General features: G+C 36.6%; 1 protein-coding gene across 3 annotated transcripts in view; it reads right to left on the bottom strand.

The window, feature by feature from the left end:
- Nucleotides 1-12,552, bottom strand: part of HFM1 (helicase for meiosis 1) — a 164,493-nt gene extending 151,941 nt beyond the window's left edge. For all 3 annotated transcript variants that reach the window (XM_058303180.1, XM_058303181.1, XM_058303182.1), the window contains exons 1-3: nt 12,482-12,552; nt 8,650-8,762; nt 6,979-7,291 (exon numbers count right to left, since the gene is read on the bottom strand). In XM_058303180.1, coding sequence (XP_058159163.1) covers nt 6,979-7,291; nt 8,650-8,762; nt 12,482-12,552 — 497 coding nt within the window. The remainder of the gene's footprint in view (nt 1-6,978; nt 7,292-8,649; nt 8,763-12,481) is intronic.
- Between the last annotated feature and the right edge of the window lie 7,231 nt (nt 12,553-19,783).

Raw genomic sequence — 19,783 nt, 5'->3', positions numbered from 1 at the left:
AACAGAGACTTAAATATCAACAGGAAGTAGTAACCTATAATGGGCCAGTATAACTGCTTTAAAGTCTCTCTTTAGATATGCTCTAAATTTGTAAACCATTAGCTTTAGCCTAATTAGGGTTTTCATATTTTTATGTGAATGTTCTATTGAGTAAACAGTACCACATGTGAAAATGCAATCTACTTCTATGAAAGTCCCCCAATTTGTTTATGTCATCTTTAAAGAATGTATAAGATAATTACTTTCTATAAAGCATTATATTTCTTTTATCCCCTCTGTCATATTTGACCTCTAGCAAATATATATTAAATTACTTAATAGGAGTTAGATTTCTGAAATCTAATGATATGAAAAGTATATCAGGGAAAGTTATGAAAAACTTCTGAGTAACCTCTAAAATTTGTCATTTTTCTGTTACCCAGAGAATCTGACCTTTAGGTAATATCTGTAAGGGTGGGGAGAAAAATACCATATATGAAACTTTATCAGCAGCACTATATACATTTTACTGAATAATTTTGAATAACTTAAAATTCAACTATGAAAAAGTTTTGGTTCTATATGTAATCTTTGATTAGATATTTTCAACCCATTAAACTTTAAAATGAGGAGAGACTGAAAAAAAAAAGTAACTAAAAATGGGGAAGCACCATAAGGAGAGCCACCCAGCGCAAAAGAAAGTGTAGCCTGTCCAGGAATGGCACTGCACACACTGAGAGCTGACACAACAAGATGACGCAACAAAAAGAAACACAGATTCCCGTGCCGCTGACAACAACAGAAGCGGACAAAGAACACACAGCAAATAGACACAGAGAACAGACAACCAGGGCAGAGGGGGAGAAGAGAGGGGAAAAAATAAATAAATAAATCTTTAAAAATAAATAAATAAATAAAAATGGGGAAGCAGATGTGCCTCAAGCAGTTGGGCACCCACCTACCACATGGGAGGTCCCAGGTTCAGTTCCCAATGCCTCCTAAAGAAGATGAGCAAGCTAATGCGAGGGGCTGGCATAGCAAGTTGACACAATGAGATGATGCAATGAAATGATGCAACAAGGAGACACAAGGAGGAAACACAAAGAGACACACAACAAGCAGGGAACAGATGTGGCTCAAGCAACTGGGAACCTCCCTTCACATGGGAGATCCTGGGTTCAGTTCCCAGTACCTCCTAAAAAGATGACAAGCAATACAGAGAGCACACAATGAATAGAAACAGAGCAGACACCAGCAAGCGCAAACAGTCGGGGGGGAAGGGGAATAAATAAATAAAAAATAAATTTTAAAAAAAAGGTAACTCAAAATGGATCACAGACATAGATGTAAGTGCTAAAATTATAAAAACTCTTAGAACAAAATGTAGGAGTAAATATTTGTGACCTTGGATTAGGCAATGGTTTCCTAGATATGATACCCAAAATACAAGCAACAAAAGAAAAAAAAAAAAATAAATTGGACTTCATCTAAATTAAAAACTCTTGCACTACAAAGGATACCATAAAAAAATGGGGAAAAAAACAACCAAATAAATGGTAGAAACTATTTGTAAGTCATAGCTATCAGGGAATTTTATCCAAAAAATATATAAAAAACTGTTACAATAAATATAAAGAAAAACATAGTCAACAATATACCTAAAAAAATTAAAAAGCAGGTAAAAGTTTTGAGTAGGCAGTACTTCAAAGTAGTTATACAAATGACTAATAACCATATGAAAATTTGTAGGATATCTTTAGTCAGAAGGGAAATGTCACCCAAAACCACAATGATTCTGATACATGCTACAACATGGATAAAATGGCTTATGTTGAGTGAAATAAGCCAGATACAAAAGAGCAAATGTACAATTTCATTTACATGAAATACCTACCCTGGTGGTGGCATGGGTAAGTATAGGGAGTTATTGCTTAATGGGTATTCCTTAATGGGTACAGAGTGTCTGGGGTGATGAAAAGTTTTGGTAATAGATGGTGATGAAGGTAGAACAATATAGTGAATATAAGTAATATCACTGATCTGTACATATGAAAGTAGTTAAAATGAGAAACTGTGTTGTACATGTTACCACAATAAGAATTTTTAAAAAATAAAATGAGATGTCAATTTCCACCCACTTACATGGCTACAACCAAAAAGATAAGCTATAATAAGCTATAATAAGGTACATCAAAGATGTAGAGAAACTGGAACCCTCACATATTGCTGGTGGGATTATAAAGTAGTACAGGCATTTTGGGAAATAGTTTGGCAGTTCTTCAAAAGGTTAAACATAGAGTTACCATATGACTGAGCAATTCCATTTCTAGGCATATATCTAAGAACTGAAAATATTATATCTGCAGAAAACTTTATACACAAATGTTCATAGCAGCATTATTCATAAGAGCCAAAAAGTAAAAACAACCCTTAAATCCATGAAAGAATGAATGAATATGCAAAATGTTGCATATTCATTCAATGGAATGTTATTCAGACATAAAAATGAAGCACAAATAAATAATACAACATGGATGAACCTTGAAAACATTATGCTCAGTGAAAGAAGCCAGTCACAAAAGGCCAGATATTATATGATTCCATTTATAAGAAATGTCCAAAATAGGCAAATCCATAGAAACAGAAAGTAGATTAGTGGTTGTCAGGGGTTGGGGGAAGGAAGGAATGGGGAGTACTTAGGTACTTTCTGGGGTTTCTTTGGTTTCTTTCTGGAGTGATGAAAATGTTTGAAAGTTAGAAAGTGATGATGGTTACTAAAAACCAATGGATTATAAAATTTAAAGGATGATTTTATGGTATGTGAATTATATTCAATAAAGCTATTATTTAAAAATGTATAGCCACCAACTTACTCTGGGCCCTTTACAATGTCTAGCAATTCTACCATTATTTTAATTAGATTACTTTCCCATTCTCTGCAGTTTGCTTCATTCTCAGAGTTGCTCAATATCCCCACTTTTCCTCTTACACTCCACAGATTACCTTATCTCCTATGTCACAGAGAACAAATAAACTATCAAGCTAGAACTCTTCTGAATCCTGAACCCACATGTCCAGTTTCTATCTGGACGATTATAAGTACCTAAAATCAACATGTCCTGACCTCAATGATATGAAATAAGCAAACTGCCTCAGAGAGCTAGAGTCTGGAAAAGAGGCTTACAGGAAATCAGGGGGTGGAGGAAGGATGTGAGTTAACATCTGCAGGGGTGGAATCTGTGATGAGCTGGCGGTAAGTATGAGCACAAAGAAGGGACAAAATGGGGGCAAGGGGTTGCCTTCGGGTGGGGCTTTGTGGGTTTGAGGGGGGCTGGGGATGGGAAGAGGGGTAATATTGTCCAAAAATTGGGGGGAGGGAGGGGCAACATACGAATATGGGAGAGTGTCAGGTGTTCGTTGAGAACAAAATGTTGAGAAAATCGTATCAAAGTATAAGTAGGAGGGTTACCTGTTTAGGATGCTCAGGGGGTATGGTCTGATGCGGGACAGACTTCAGGGGAATAGCTGAAGGCTCATTTTGCCAAGGTGGGTTGTACCATTGGGAAGAGACCCAAGAAGTGAGAGTTGGGGTGAACCCACATCCTGGGGAGGACTAATGCCATCAAATAGAGAGAACTGTATCTCTCGTGAGAAAGGATGGCTCCCAGGGCATTAGGGCAGTTGAGAAAGTCAGGTCCTGAATACTGCTGCAAGTATCTCTGGACATGGCTTCTTGGTAAATGGAGATTGGCTGGTGTTGTGGGCCCCAAGGGGAGGGGAAAATGGATGTGGAATAGATGGAACCAAGGTAAATATGGGGGCAAGAGAGTTCTGTGAGAGTACACGAGGATGAATATAAAACATGTAATATTACACCAAAAACATATAGGGGACAACAGACTAATAATGTAAACCATAAGGCAAAACATAGGATAACTAAAAAATTTAGAAAACTGTACAATCTAAAGTATGGACCACATAGTAAGCACAGATGTCACCTTGTTTGAAAGCTATTGTCTCGGAATCTGTACATCAGTTTCAGGAAATATGATATGAATAAGCTAAAAGATTATCGCTGTGGAAGGGAAAAGGTTTTATGGTGGATCTGGGGAAGTACTGTATATTGTATATATGAATTTCGGTGATCTAAGACTCTTGTGAAGCTGACATTATGTTGGGATTCACTTTACAGGAAGTTTTGGATCACAGAGTGGTTAACAATGGCAGCGGAGGAATACTGATATAGGATGTTATTGACAGGATATATATGGCTGACAGGGAGTTATACAGGGCATATGCCCAGGGTATATAGTAATGTCTAGATATACTCATAGTGGAAACAATTAAAAACCACAGCGGGGGGGGGGTACTGGGCCCCTGGCCGGGGGGTCACTGTCGTGGACCCTGGGGGAGCAGCGGCAGTCCCCCAGGTGCAACGGCAAGAACCAGGAAGGAAGGAGGGCCCAACAGTGGGCTCCTGATACTAATGGCTATGCTTTTGAGCTTATACACCTGCAATAAGAACAAGGCCTAGAGTAGCACTGTGCCTGGGAGTTTCCTCCTGACAGCCTTCATGTTACTCAAATGTGGCCACTCTCACAGCCAAACTCTGCATGTAGATGCAGTGCATTCCCCCCAGCATGGGACATGACACCCGGGGAGGAGCCTCCCTGGCACCAAGGGATCACTACCACATACCAGCTGAAGATGCAACTAGAAAATGACCTTGAATTAAAGGTTCAATACGGATCAGCAGAATATCCCTGTCTACATATAATAACATGACTTCAAAATGCTGTCTGACCTAATTTAAGGGGGAAATGGAAAGGAGAAATGAGATTATAAGGCTATGAGTCTCTAAAAAAGAGTCTGGAGGTTGTCAGAAGGAATGCCCTTATGCACAACTGAGCAGAGTCTAAGAGACAGATAAAGTAGATACAACCCCAGGTATTGGTTCTTTTGAGGGATAAAGAGACCCACGGGTTCTCTGGTCATGGCAGATGGGGTTCACTGCCATGGCAGATGGCCCTTCTTTGGAGCTGGTGTTTCTGCATGATGGAATTGGACTCAGAGGGGATCTCTTCTCACAAGACTTGCATGCTACTTTATTGGAATTGTAGTTGGTGCTGGGGTTTAAGATATATTTAGGGGATTTGAATCTCTGGACTGATAATAAGACACCCAGGCCCAGAGCCTCAACAGACTTCAGCTCCTACACTTTGATTTATTGGACTTACCCCACTCAGCTAACATGGAGTTGAAGAAAGTCAATCACCACACCATGGAGCCTAGAGTGTCTACAACTGAAAGCAGAAGGAGTGCATTCACTATCCATGTGGAATCTAAGCCCCCACTTGACATAGATGTGCAATGGACACAACCAATCCAATGTCCACAGAGAAAATGTGGAATGGGTGTGGGAAGGGTAGCCATGGTGGCTGCTGGGTTTGGGGAATGGGAGGAAGAGATGAGATGTGGAGGCGTTTTCGGGACGTGGAGTTGTCCTGGGTGGTGCTTCACGGACAATTACGGGACATTGTAGATCCCCCCAGGGCCCACTGGATGGAACGTGGGAGAGTGTGGGCTATAATGTGGACCATTGACTACGGGGTGCAGTGATGTTCAGAGATGTACTTACCGGGTGCAATGGATGTGTCACGATGATGGGAAAGAGTGTTGCTGTGGGGGGAGTGGGGGGTGGGGGCGGTGGGGTTGATTGGGACCTCATATTTTTTGAATGTAATTTTTAAAAATAAATAATTTTAATAAAAAAAAAAAATCAACATGTCCAAATCTGTACTCATTACCTTCCCCTAAACCTCTTCTTCCTTCAAAAGTTCTCTATATCGTGAAAGGCATTACCATCCTTCAGCAACCAGGAAGACAGGCACGGTTTAAGAAATAATGCCTTAAGATAAAGCACAAAATGTCAAAATAGCCTACAAGGCTGAATAACTTGGCCCCTCCCACCATTCTCTGTAATTTAAAATTAAAGAAACTTTTCTAAGAAAATGCCATGCTCTTTGCTACCTCAGGAATTTTGCATATATTATTCCTTCAGCCTGGAACATTCTCCCTTTTTATTTTCACTAAGCTTAATTCTATTCCTTTTTAAGATTAAGCTTAAATACCACCTTCTCAGGAAAGCCTTCCCTGACTCCCCAGAGTATAACAGGTCCCACACTATATATGCTGTTACATAGTAGTTCTCAAAAGACAGTCCACGGACTCCTTCAGAGAGTCCATGACATCAAAACTATTTACATAATACTATCAAAGCATTATTTTGTCTTTTTCTCTCTCATTCTCTCATGAGCATACATGGAGTTTTCCAGAGGCTACATGTCATATCACAATAGACCAACAGACTGAATGCAAAAGCAAATATGAAAATCCAGGCGTCTTCTATTAAGCTAGACATTATAGACATTTGCAAAAATACAAAACAATGCCACTCTTCTTACTAAACTACTGTTTTAGAAAATATGGTTATTTTTCATAAAAGACCTTCTTTATGTTAACATGTAATGGGCTTATTATTATATTTTATAATGAATTAGTAAATAAATATTTTTTAATTTCTCAGTTTTAATTTCTAATATGGTTAAATATCAATAGGTAGAATTCACATAAACAAAAGCTCTTTGGGAATCCTCAATAATTTTTAAGTGTTAAGGGGTCCTGACAACAAAAAACACATGAGAACCTCTGCTCTAACAATATACTTCATCAAAATTATTCTCATACTCTAAAGTAATTCATCAATTATTTTTAGTTATTTACTTTCTGTCTTTCCCCATTAAATTATAACCACCATCAAGGCAAAAACCTCCAAAACTAGAACACCAGAGCTAGCCCGCATAGTGTCTGGCACACAGAAAATTCAATTTGTTGTTAACACTTTTCTCAATAAGATTCTGCCACATTTCATACTTTTGTACGTAAACATAAATATTCAACTTCATTTATTGAACATTATTTTTTCATTTAATTAATTACCTTTTCCGAAATGTTGATATGCTTTCTCCTTTATTTTCAGCAAAATTAACTAATTTTGTGTCATCAGGGACATTCTTCCCAGGTATTATCTCAGTGCAAATTTGATTTTTATATTTCTGAGAAGAACCATATGTCAGCTTGCCAGCAACATGTGATAAGTCATCATTATTTGTCCCTTCTAAATTTAGATCATTTTCTTCATATTTATTAGCAGGAAGAGCAAACTGGAACTTTTGTGGTGGTGAAAAATAATTTGCATCTTCATTAGTTAGTTTTAAACTTGATGTTAAATTTTTTGGTCTCTTTTCCTGATCTACAAAAAAATGAATATGTTAATTATAATGTTTTCCAAGAAAACCAGTTCTCAAAATAATGATGAAAATTTTAACAAAAAATTTCAAGATTCTCCAAATTAAATATGAAAATAAAATTAAAAGTATTAATTTAATAGTATGATATTCTGTAATGCCATGAATAGTTTTGAAATGCAAGTGGTTGTTACTCTTAGGGCATATTACATCACTGGAGGATACTCAAAAGTTAATTTAGAATTTTTGAAATTCAATATGAAATTTACATAAAACCTATGGTATAAAATAGGTTTAATTCCTGACCCACAAAAAATTGACCATATTTTATCTATCACAAATGATACAATATACAATTATGATATTTTTTAAGTTTATATATATAATTCATGCACAAAAATACAGTGACCAAGGGAGTAGATGTGGCTCAAGCAGATGAGCACCCACGTCCCACGTGGGAAGTATAGGGTTTGGTTCCCAGTGCCTTCTAAAGAAGACAAACAATGAGCAGATAACAAGCACAAACAACAAGCAAAAACACACAGATGAGAGAGACATGGGGAGGAAATACAATGACCAATCATATAAAATGTTACTGAATATGATTCATTATTACAATATATGATATGCCACTGTTAAACTTTGTAATCTTGCTTCTAAAATCAAGATAAAGGAATGCTTTCATCAAGGTAACAATTTTTATCTCTACAGAGACTTTTACAAGCATCTTTGGGATATTTGGGAGGAGTATGGAGACCTCATTAGGGCTTAAATTTGTATATATATGTATACATATGCAAACTATGTATTATTTGATACATACAAGTGTTTATAATATGTATATTTATTTATAAAACATAAGTAAATTATGAAGTTTAATAAAATGTACACCCATATACCACCCAATTTAAACATTAAAATCTTACCAATAATAGCACATCACATCATATTGTTTCGGTGTGTATGTTTTTGAGATTTATAAAAATGATATCAAACTACACATAATCTTCTGTACCTTACTTTTTTTACTCAATATATTTCAGGTATATGGGCCTACACCAGAGCATCTTTTTTGCCTTTTGCACAGGGTAGGGCCAAAACTAAACAGCAGTAGCAGAATTATAATGGTAAGTAGAAAAAAATTCACAGAATAATAATCAGAATAGGTATGTGAGAGTTCATGTATGGAAAGGGAAACTACTTTAGATTTTAAGATTTGTTGGGTGCTGTTTTGAGTAACAGAATTCTCTTTCATTTTATTATATTAAAATAAAGGTATTAATATCTTACTGTGCTACTACATTCTTTTACATTGACATGAGCTACATGAGTTGGGCTTCACAACAAATATGTGATAATTTACCTAACAGTTTTTTATTTTCTACTTCCTCCTCCAACACCTGAGTATCTGGAATTTCTGCAATCAATGGAGCAGGTGGGAGAAACCAATCCAATGATTTTTCATTGCCTGGATAGCTATATAAAATACAAAATGTGAATATATAAATTAATGAAAAATATAACATTAGAAATTACATATTTGTTAATTAAACATTAATTAGACTCTTAAACATCCTGTAAACTAACTTTCTGTTACTACTTTGATCTATCCCTATATAGCAGCATTCTCAATTCTTTTTTCCTTGTGTACCATAGGATTGATGACATCGCTCTATGAGAGAGACAACCTAGATGACAGCTTTAACTCCAACTCCTTTTCTCCACTCTAGTGACAGGAATCTTAACTATGCTCCAATGCAGAAAAAAAAAGGTAGTAAATCATACTCAAACTTTACAAATTTCTTATGACACACCTCACAAATAAGACAGATCATCAATGTGTAAATGACACCATTACTGGTTTTCTAGAATATTCCTACAGCATTACTACAAATTGATGTCTTAAACGCAAATAATCTTGGTCCAGAACCATCTACAAACCACAAAAAATCTAAGAAACCAGTTGAACTGATAATCCCTTTATAAACCTACAGCAATTGATGAGATTTCTGCCACCCTTTTGGACATTTAACTACCCCTCTTTATCTTTCAGCTGTGATCCTAATAACATACTCTCCTTTAAGGTTCTTTTCTAATTGAAGATGATTTGTCCTTTATTAGACCAAGAAGAGAGGTGTTAGGTGACAGAAAATAAAGTTGAGGAGAACCTATAGAGCCTATGCCAATTCTCAAAAGATTTTATGATTTCTTCTTATCTCCTCATTTAGAATTTTAAACTCCTGGAAGTGACTCAGTGTTTTACTTTTCTGCCTCTCATAGCATCTATCACATTGCTATTGTGCCCATTTTTTCCAAATAAAAAATCTACAACAAATCATCTAACATGCCTGATATATGGTTTGATAATAGGCCAAAGTATTTGAAATTTGGGACTATGTCAGAAGGTCCCCTCAGGTTCAATGATTCGCTAGGAAGACCCACAGGACTCAGCATAGAGTTGTCCTCACAGCTATGATTTATTACAGCAAAAGGACAGAGTACAAAATCAGTCAAACAAAAAGGTGCATGGGGCAAATTTGGGGAATTCCTGGCACAAATTTCCAAGGATTCTCTCCCAGTGGAGTCACACAGGACATCATTCTCCCCAGCAGCAAGTTCTGACAACACATGTGAAATGCTGCAAACCCGGGAAGCTCATTAGATGCTCATTGCCCAGAGTTTTTATTGGAGGGCTAATGATGTGGGCAGCCTTAGTCTGGCACATACCCAAATTTCAGATTCCCAAAAGGAAAGCAGATGTTCAGCATAAACCATATTGTTTGCATAAACAGTTTAGGCACAGTAACCCACTCTTATCAGTTAATGGTGGGAACCCTCCCAAAATCTAAATTCCCAGACTCCAGCCAAGAGCAAATCTTACAGGCAGAACTTTTCAAGAATAGCATTTTAGACCTGCTATGTTAACTCTTTTCTGCACAGAGACCACTCCAGAAAATCTAAGAAAGGTGATAACCCTACAAAAAGCACAGATATAGCTCTACTGTTTAGCCTCTCCAGAAAATCAAATCTTCCTTATGATTCCCTATTTTTTTCCAGTGGTACCATTATTCTTCCAGTCACCCAAAAAACAAACACAGTATATCCAATCTTTCTTATCCATTATATTCAGACACATAATAGGTTTTCTTGCATCTTCTTTATATTGTTTTATGAATTCATCATTTCGTTTGTCTTTCCACTGTCACTATCCTAATTTAGGTTCTAATTAATTTATGTCTGGTTGAAAACATAGTTTCTTACCTGGCCTCACTATCTCCAGGCTTTCTCTATAAATTTTACACACTTTGAATTGTTTTCATCATATTACTCCTTCGTTCAAAACCTATGATATGTATCACAGTCCTTGTATTTTGTGTGTGTGTCTGTGTGTGTGTGTGCATAGCTAGATAATAAACAGATGATAGACAGGTAGAGAAAGAGACATGATAATATAGTGGAAATAAAGAGATTGGATACCCCCTTTAGATTATAAGTACCTATGGGTTTCATTTTTATTTTCACTTATATCAGTAGAAGCTGCACAGTGCTTTATAGAATTAGGTAAATCATTCAATAAATGTTTGTTGACTCAGCCCAATGCTCTCTAACACAAATAGAATCAAATTCAAGATACTTATTCTGGCATTTAAAATTCTCTACAATCTACCCTTAACTTATTTTCTAATTTTATGTCCCAATGTTTCCCCCTCGTGAATCTTTTATGTAAGCAAAACCTCTCTACACACTATCCCCTATAAGTACTCTGAATTGTCCCATTTCCATTCTTTTTCTCGTTTGATATTCTGCCTTAAAATGTCTGACTATAAGAATTATCATAATCTTCTAAGGCCCCTGAAGACTGCCACCCCTACCATAAAACCTGACTTGATCAGTTTGCCCAAGTTGACCATCCCCCCAAATCTAAATTTCATGACATGAATAAATGCTTACCATTTGATTTACACGTATTTTTGACTTTGTATTGTTAGAAGGGTGGCCATAATATGTTCCAATTTACCTAGGCCAGTTCTGATTAACACCTATTGCCCCAACTGGATGCATGCTTTTACTCTTCAAGGGTCCCAGTCTAGATGATAAATTACATTGTGACAGTATTTATTAATGACCTTTCCACTTGTGTTTTAATTTCCTCAACTATATTTTTTTAAGTAAAATTTTGTTTCATCCTTTTTATTTCCTTTTCAGCATTCAATCAATATTTAAGTCAATATTTGAATGAAAGAATGAAGCAATAAACAATATAATTTACTCAATGCATCATTAAAATAGGATAACACAATCAAACAAACACATGGGAAATTTAAAATTCACATGTGGAAATCTTTAGAAGCTGATATTTAACAGACTATGTATTCTCTATTCCTATTTTCTTTAGTCCCACATCTTTATTTCCACCCCTACTTCCTGCTTGTACTGAATTTGCCTATCACATTGTCTTTTAGCCAAATTGCTTCCAAATAATGCTAAACTTCTATTTCCAAAATGTGCTATTGTAGTAGCAGAGAAGTCGGGTGTATGCAATATCGAAGGCCAGGACACAAGAACTCTGAGAAGGAAGATGGTTTATTTCACCCGGCCGGACTCAGCAGACTCCTGTCCTAATAAAAACCGAGCCCCAAACAGAAGTTTTGGGTCCCTTTATACAGAAGAAATAAGAGTGGGGAGTCAAATAGTGCTTGTATGCAAAAGCACTTTTTGTTAGTTTTTTCAAGTGTTTTATCTGAGTAGTAGATAGGTTATTTCCTCCAGGTAAGCTTGACTTAACATATATCCCCACATTCCAGGTGGGCTTGATACATTTGGCTTGCATCCTCCCTGAATATCCAAAGCCTATAGAGTTTATACTTATTAATTGGCTTTCTAGGCATATTTGGATATAAAATAAGTTGGAATTTATGCACAGGCTCTATTACCATCACTCCTCATCCTCAGCTACTTTTTGACCTTGGCCAAAAATAATTTGAACAAATCAGAAAGGCAAATAAATGAAAACCTAATAGGAGAGTTTCTAGTCTATATTCTAAATTATAATATTTAAGATATATCAGTTATTCCCTTATATCTGAATTCTATGTTTATCAAATACATAACTAACTTACCATTGTGTTGGTCTCTCATTTCTTATCAAAAAGCTCTAAAACAATATACTAAGTTATTCTTTAAGGCAGACTTACTTTTCAGCTTCATCTGGTTTTTCAAAAAACAAATTATCCAAAGTAAACAAGCAGTCATTTGATTTCAGCATTGTGGAAAACTGGACTTGATCACAAATCTACAAAAAATAGAAAAATTAGTTTATATTTAATTACAAAGGTGTAGAAGATATTTCTGAATAAGTAAACTATGATCATTAATTTCCCAGAATGTCCTGTAAAATATAACCACAGACTACCTTTCCAGTTTTATCTTTTGCAACTTCCTCCAAAGCACCTCAGTATTCAAACATATTATTCTCCATGCTCCATTAATTCATGCATTTTCACACTTCTATACCTCTTCTCCTCCCATGTTTAAGAAGTATTTTCTTCCATTCTCCCCGTGTCAAACTCTTAACCCTTTCTTCAAGGTATAGGTCACATGTCATTTCTCCTTTAAAGGCTTTTCTTAATTTGTCCTCTTTCCCAAGGTAGAATTAATCATTCCTTTTGGGTTCTCAAAATATTTTTTCGTACTAGTTTTATAGAAGTTAGAAGACTGAATTTTATTGTGAATGTGTGTATCTTTAACAATATACTATTTGTATATGCAGGCATGAACTATGTCTTATTTATCTGTGTACCCTCAGTATAACTTTTCAGTATCTAAATAAAATAGAGAATTAAGAATGTAAACAAAAACTGATATGATGTACCAATTTAAACATTTATTGACTTCCGCAAATTAGGCAAAATTATTTTGCTATAATCCACATGTGTATGCATATCTGTCTTTTGTTCTCTCCCTCTTCACACACACACCCAATATGCATTCAGAATGTAATATTTAGTAGCTGGCTATATAGATAGTCAAATCCAAGAACACAATAAAAAGAGGTTCTGAAGAACTAATTGCTTTCTTTCTGTTGGAGAAAAACGGCATTCACTGGGACACGGAGACTGACTGACCACAGGCAGAAAATGTATCTTTTGAGAAGCTCTTCCAATAGAGGGGATCTGAAGAACAGACTTCAGCCCCCCCCCCCCCCACCAGTATGGTGGGGGCCTGAAGAGAGACTTCAGCCCCCTCCTGGAAGAGGGGGACTTGAATTTATACAGAACTTTCCTAGGTGGGGAAATGATAGTGGGAGGGGGATTGAGGGTTGGAGGGAGTGAAAGGGGTTAAGAGAGTTTATGGCTTCTTGGAATGCTGCAGGAGCAGATGTTTATTTTCATCTGTAGGGATTAAAGGATATGCAAGTAGTGAAGGTTTCCATCTCCGTCTCCCTCTGATATGCAGGTAGAGGTAGTAAAGATCTCCATCTCCCTCTGATATGCAGACGGTGAACATCTCCATCTCCCTTTATTCCTGTCTCCGTGTTTCCTTGTTTAAACTGTGGGAAAGTGCAGAGCCCTCAGACACAAGGAGGGGGTTTGCCTTTTTCCCAGTGCATATCAGGGGAAACTGAGCTACAGCTTGTTAATTATTACAAACCTCTAATACTTTCCATACAGCTTTTCTGATGCTTTGTTTTCATTATCAATTTTTGGTTTAAATCTCACGACAATGCTAGTATATTTTTGTTTTGTCTTCACAGAATTCTTGCTAATACAATAATGTGCATTCTGAAACTCAAAAAAGGGATTCAGATGGCATTTACCAATTTATTTGACATTATTTCTATTCCCCTAAGCATCCCAGGAGATCAATGTATGTCAGAACATTTCACTCATTTATTAACAATTATATATGGAGAAACTATTGCGTGTCAGGTACTGTGCTGAGGCTGAGAACACTTTTTAAAAATGCTGTCCTAGTTTTATCTCAGGCCTTTTGTTATCTTTGTCTTCAGGAAATTCACGTCAACTGTTCATGGACATAGTGTAACATTCCTTTTGTTCTCACAGAACAATGCGCATATCTTTTATCCTCTCAGAATATGCCACTCATTTTTGCCTTGTCTCTAAACAGAGAGGAGGTCTACCTTTTGCCTTCCTCTTACTACCTAGTGAGTTGGCATAGTCCTTTTGAATAATCTTTTCTTTACCACACTTTATTACTGCCTTGGATATAGAGGCTTATATAATAAGAGCCTATTCCAATACTGGCAGAATATTTGGCAAATGGTAAATCCTCATAAAAACTTGCTAAATGTAAGAACAGTTTTGTTTTTTTTTAAGATTTATTTATTTATTTCTCTCCCCTCCCCCGGTTTTCTGTTCTCTGTGTCTATTTGTTGTGTCTTCTTTGTCTGCTTCTGTTGTTGTCAGTGGCATGGGAATCTGTGTTTCTTTTTGGTTGTGTCATCTTGTTGAAGTCATCTCTCCATGTGGGCGGCGCCATTCTTAGGTAGGCTGCACTTTCTTTCACGCTAGGCGGCTCTCCTTATGGGGTGCACTCCTTGCACGTGGGGCTCCCCTACATGGGGGAGACCCCTGCGTGGGAGAGCACTCCTTGCGCACATCAGCACTGTGCATGGGCCAGCTCCACACGGGTCAAGGAGGCCCGGGGTTTGAACTGCGGACCTCCCATGTGGTAGGTGGATGCCCTAACCACTGGGCCAAGTCCGCTTCCCTGTAAGAACAGTTTAAATCAGGCAGGTTTTCACATAATCTTGACTCTAGTAAATTTTTTAATGTAACCTTTTTATAATGAGTAAAATTAGAGGTTCCCAAGGGGAGCAGATGTGGCTCAAGCAGTTGAACACCTGCTTCCCACATGGGAGGTCCCAGATTCAGTTCCTGGTGCCTCTTACAAACAAACAAAAAACCAAACAACAAGCAAACAAATGAAAAAACCAACTCAGGGGAACCTATGTGGTTCAGTGGTTGAGCACCACCTTTCCACATACAAGGTCCTGGGATAAATTCCCAGCCCCAGTACTGCAAAAAAAAAAAAAAAAAAAAAACGTCTTTTAGAGGTTCCCAGCAGAATTACTTAGCTGTGTGATTTATTGCTTGAGATTACTATAGATTCTATATTTAATTTTTTTAAGTATATTCTTTCTATAGAGATTGTTTTTGCCACATTTCTTACTTTGACAATGACTATCCCTCTATGATTTCTTAATCCCAATGGACAGGTTTTTTTGCTTTCTACCAAGTATCACAACCCAATTACAGAAAACTCCATTTTTTTTTTGGGTTATAAATTTTTTATTATTTTTTATTAATAGTTTAATTTTTTTAATATTACATTCAAAAAATATGAGGTCCCCATCCATTCTTCTCATCCCTCACCTCCCCCCATAACAACAATCTCCTCCATCATCATGAGACATTCATCGCATTTGGTGAATACATCTCTGAGCACCGCTGCACCTCATGGTCAATGGTCCACATCATAGCCCACACTCTCCCACAGTCCACCCTGTGGGCCATGGGAGGACATACAACGACCGGTAACTGTTCCTGCAGTACCACCCAGGACAACTCCAAGTCCCGAAAATGCCCCCACATCTCATCTCTTCCTCCCACTCCCTACCCCCAGCAGCCACCATGGTCACTTTCTCCACACCAATGCCACAATTTCTTCAATTACTAATCACAATAGTTCATGAATAGCTAAAAAGAATGAAAGAAAAGTTAATTGTTTGATATTTTTTTTAAATTTTAATATGTAGATGTAATTGAAAACATATTATTGAATACCAGAAGTTGGTGAATAATGTATTTCACAACAAACTTCAAATACCTAAAAACTATGTTGAGTCATTTACAGATTTTCCACTATTTAACATGTGTTTAAGTTGCCTCTATAGTCTGTGTTTTTTACTATTCTTTAACATACTTGTTTTAGGTACTGGTGTTTTTGTCAATATTTAATGTACCTAAATTAGTGAAAAATAACAGGTTTAGTAGAAGGTTAGCAGTGACCCAGTGAAGGAAAGTTATATGGACAGGAAACCTAAATGGTCTTAATCCCTTAAGCCTAAATAACAGAATTTCAGTTGTTTACTACATTATGACCAACAAATATTCATTTTATTCTCTATTTGTGAGATTTACCAGGTGTGTTTTTTTTTATTACTGGCTACTAAATACAGTGAATAATTTTAAAAGTATGGTTATGGTTGGTCATCAAAAAAATATTAAAGGATAATTGATAATATTAGGCACAATTACTCATCATTTTAGATGTGATCATTGTCACTATGTTTTTAAAAAGAATTCCTTTTCTGTTGATATACTCTCAGGGATTTGCTTCAAAATAAAGGGGGAAGCCAGAGAGGAGTATGAATGAAACAAGACTGGCAATGAATAGATAGTTGATGGGAAAGGAGATGTGGCTCAACTGATAGAGCATCCACCTACCATATGGAGGGTCCAGGATTCGATACCCAGGGCCTCCTGACCCGTGTGGAGCTGGCCCATGCACAGTGCTGCTGGGGCAAAGAGTGCTGTGCCACGCAGGGGTGTCCCCACGTAGTGGAGCCCCACGCGCAAGGAGTGCGGCCCACAAGGAGAGCCACCCCGCGTGAAAAAAGCACAGCGTGCCCAGGAGTGGCACCACCCACATGGAGAGCTGACACAGCAAGATGACGCATCAAAAAGAGTCACAGTTTCCTGATGCCACCTGACAATGCAAGCAGATGCAGAAAAACACACAGCAAAAGGACACAGAGAGCAGACAATGGGGGAAGGGAAGAGAACTAAATAAATCTTTAAAAAAATAAGATAGTTGATGAAGCTAAGTAATAGGTACATGGGGTTCATTATAATCTATTTTTGTATATGTTTGACTTTACAAAATTACAAGTTTAACATATATGTACATATATACATACATGTTTACATTCATTTTTTAAAAGATAATTTTTATGTTCAAAGATGGTACCTAAACATAAAAGATAAAAATATTCAGCACTGGCCACTTCAGAATATTATAAAAATCTAGGGATGGACAAAGACGCAAATGTGCTTTAAGACAGCAGCACTATTTCTACAGACAAACTTGGCTCCCTTCACATTGCGATTACTTCCCCTGCATGTCAACATTATATCCCAATTTTTCTCTGTACTCTGAAACATGGTAAAACATTCTCTATGACAACACATGAAATCAGATACACAGACCATAAAACATAAATCACATTTTTATTTATTCTTGATAGTTAATACATTGCAAATCTTTCCTTAGGTTAGAAATGAAAATCAAAGAAACTATGAGCACCATCTCGTGGAGAGCTCCACATTACCAAGACAGGTGATGCCCCTCCAATTTGAAGTCCTCCCTGATATGGAGGTGAGAGACACGTCGGTGGGGGGATGTTTCAGTGCACATTCTTTGGCAAAAACTACTGGTAATAGGGCTAAATCTGTGCACACTTTACAACTATTCTTACTGATTCAGAATGTTGTGGAGTTTTTCATTATTTTACTTAGTTTTCCCCCTTCCGCCAGTTTAACTTAACTGCCCTCTTCATTTTTTTCAATTTACTATTCACTCGTAACCAACAAAAAGAAACAGTATAAACAAAAAAAAAAATTAGTGTGGTGCTATAAATGTCTAAAATAATTTGACTACATGAAAAACAGAAGCCTAGGATAATATAGCAGGAGGCAGGAGGGAGATCATTCAGAGAGCCTATGCTAACAGAATGTTTATTTAAATAAACAATTTCAGAACTTAAAAACAATTATCTGAAAAAGCATGAATGAAAATACTAATGGAGTTTTTATATTATCCAAAAACTAACAAACAAAATGCTTCCTTTCTAGTCTTAGGAGAAATGTACATTTTTAAAAAGCAATAAACTCTAAATTAAAATTTACTGGATCACTTTTATATGGCTTTTGTTACCTCAGAATTTAAGTAGAAAAACTTGTAACTCCAAGGCTAACACAGATTTGAATTCTTTATTCTAAAAGAGGCTGAAAGCAATATGATAAGAGTACAAACTAAAAATATTTGTTTCAGAAAAAAATTGTTACCTAAAATAACTGAAAAACCTATGATACAGCAAATATTTTCAGAAGAACTTTTGATTCTATTCCTGTTCTAGCATAAAAGAGACGATAACTTATTTTGGTTCAGAAAAAAAAAAACATATTTATTTTAGTTTTGATGCACGCCCCATGGAAAAAAATCTGTTATCTAAAATTCTCTGCTACCCTTTCCTGCATTTTTCTTCATAGCACTAATTGATAATAGACAGGATGTGTTCAGTTGTTTCTCATTTTTCTCCCTCTAAAGTGAAAAGGGATTTTTTGCTACTGTATTCCAATAACCTAAAACAGTGCCTGGCACATAACAGGTGATCCATAAGAATTCATTGTGGAAAAACACATTAGGAATCATCAGTTTATAAAAATAACTTTAAATAAAACTAATTTTCCATCAACTCTGAAAATTAAAATTTTACCCCCAAAACGTTTTATGTTCAGTTTTAAAATGGGAACTATTTTCAAGTTCGGAACTCATGTAATTAAATCAGGAAGATTCTAAAAAATAATGGATTTTGCAGTTTTGTTATGTAAATAAATATCTTAAAAAAACAACAACAACAGGCCCTAGAAGGGACCTTTCACATTTTAATATGAGTCTGTCATGGTAGGTGTTGAGATTTTGAATTAATTTTAAGTTTTAGGTTTAGGTTCAGACTTTCTGAGAAAGTTTCCATGTTAGATTAATTACTGCAAAGTTTCTGTTTCAGCATATGATATAAAATTACATTGTAAAGCACAATATCATCCAAAATATTTTTATTTTTAAAGAGTGCTTCCTGCTGTTTTAACCACTGCTAAAATTAAATTGGTTTTGTGACTATCTAATTTGTTGCCTGTGGATGTGACCTGCACCTTATCTAATTATCTTAGTGACAATTTAGCATGTTCTTATTTTTCATAGTCCTTATTTATTGTGCAATATTTTCAGATCTAGTTACTACAAGTTTTACTTTTAGAAATACAGTCCTTATTTCAAAGGGGCAGAAAGTCAGATATAAATAAAAATTGTCTTGTTAGGTATCCTTAGTGACAAAGCCAAGACCAACATTCACAGGAATAACCAATCATCACGAATGGCTGAAGAGAATTTGACAACGTTTGGGAAGACCACGCATGCAAAGGACCCGAGGCTCAGCCAGAGAGAACACCCGTACTGTCAGGGCCTCTGATTTCTACCACCTACCCCGAGCACCCACGGAGTCTGAAGGCTCCAGGTGTGTACCGAACCAGAAACTAAAGTTAAAAATATCCCTGTGGATTTCCCAGTGGTTAGTCCAAGTCCAGGCGGGTCCACCTCAGACTCCTACCCGCAAGGGCGTGGCCCAAGACCAGAGCGCTCGGGCCAGCTACTCCACCCGCGGAGCGCAGCTGAAGTGGCTAAACAGACGGAGC

The sequence above is a fragment of the Dasypus novemcinctus genome, chromosome 9 (genome assembly GCF_030445035.2).
Source record: "Dasypus novemcinctus isolate mDasNov1 chromosome 9, mDasNov1.1.hap2, whole genome shotgun sequence".
NCBI lineage: Eukaryota > Metazoa > Chordata > Mammalia > Cingulata > Dasypodidae > Dasypus > Dasypus novemcinctus.
This window is presented reverse-complemented; position numbering and strand designations above follow the sequence as displayed.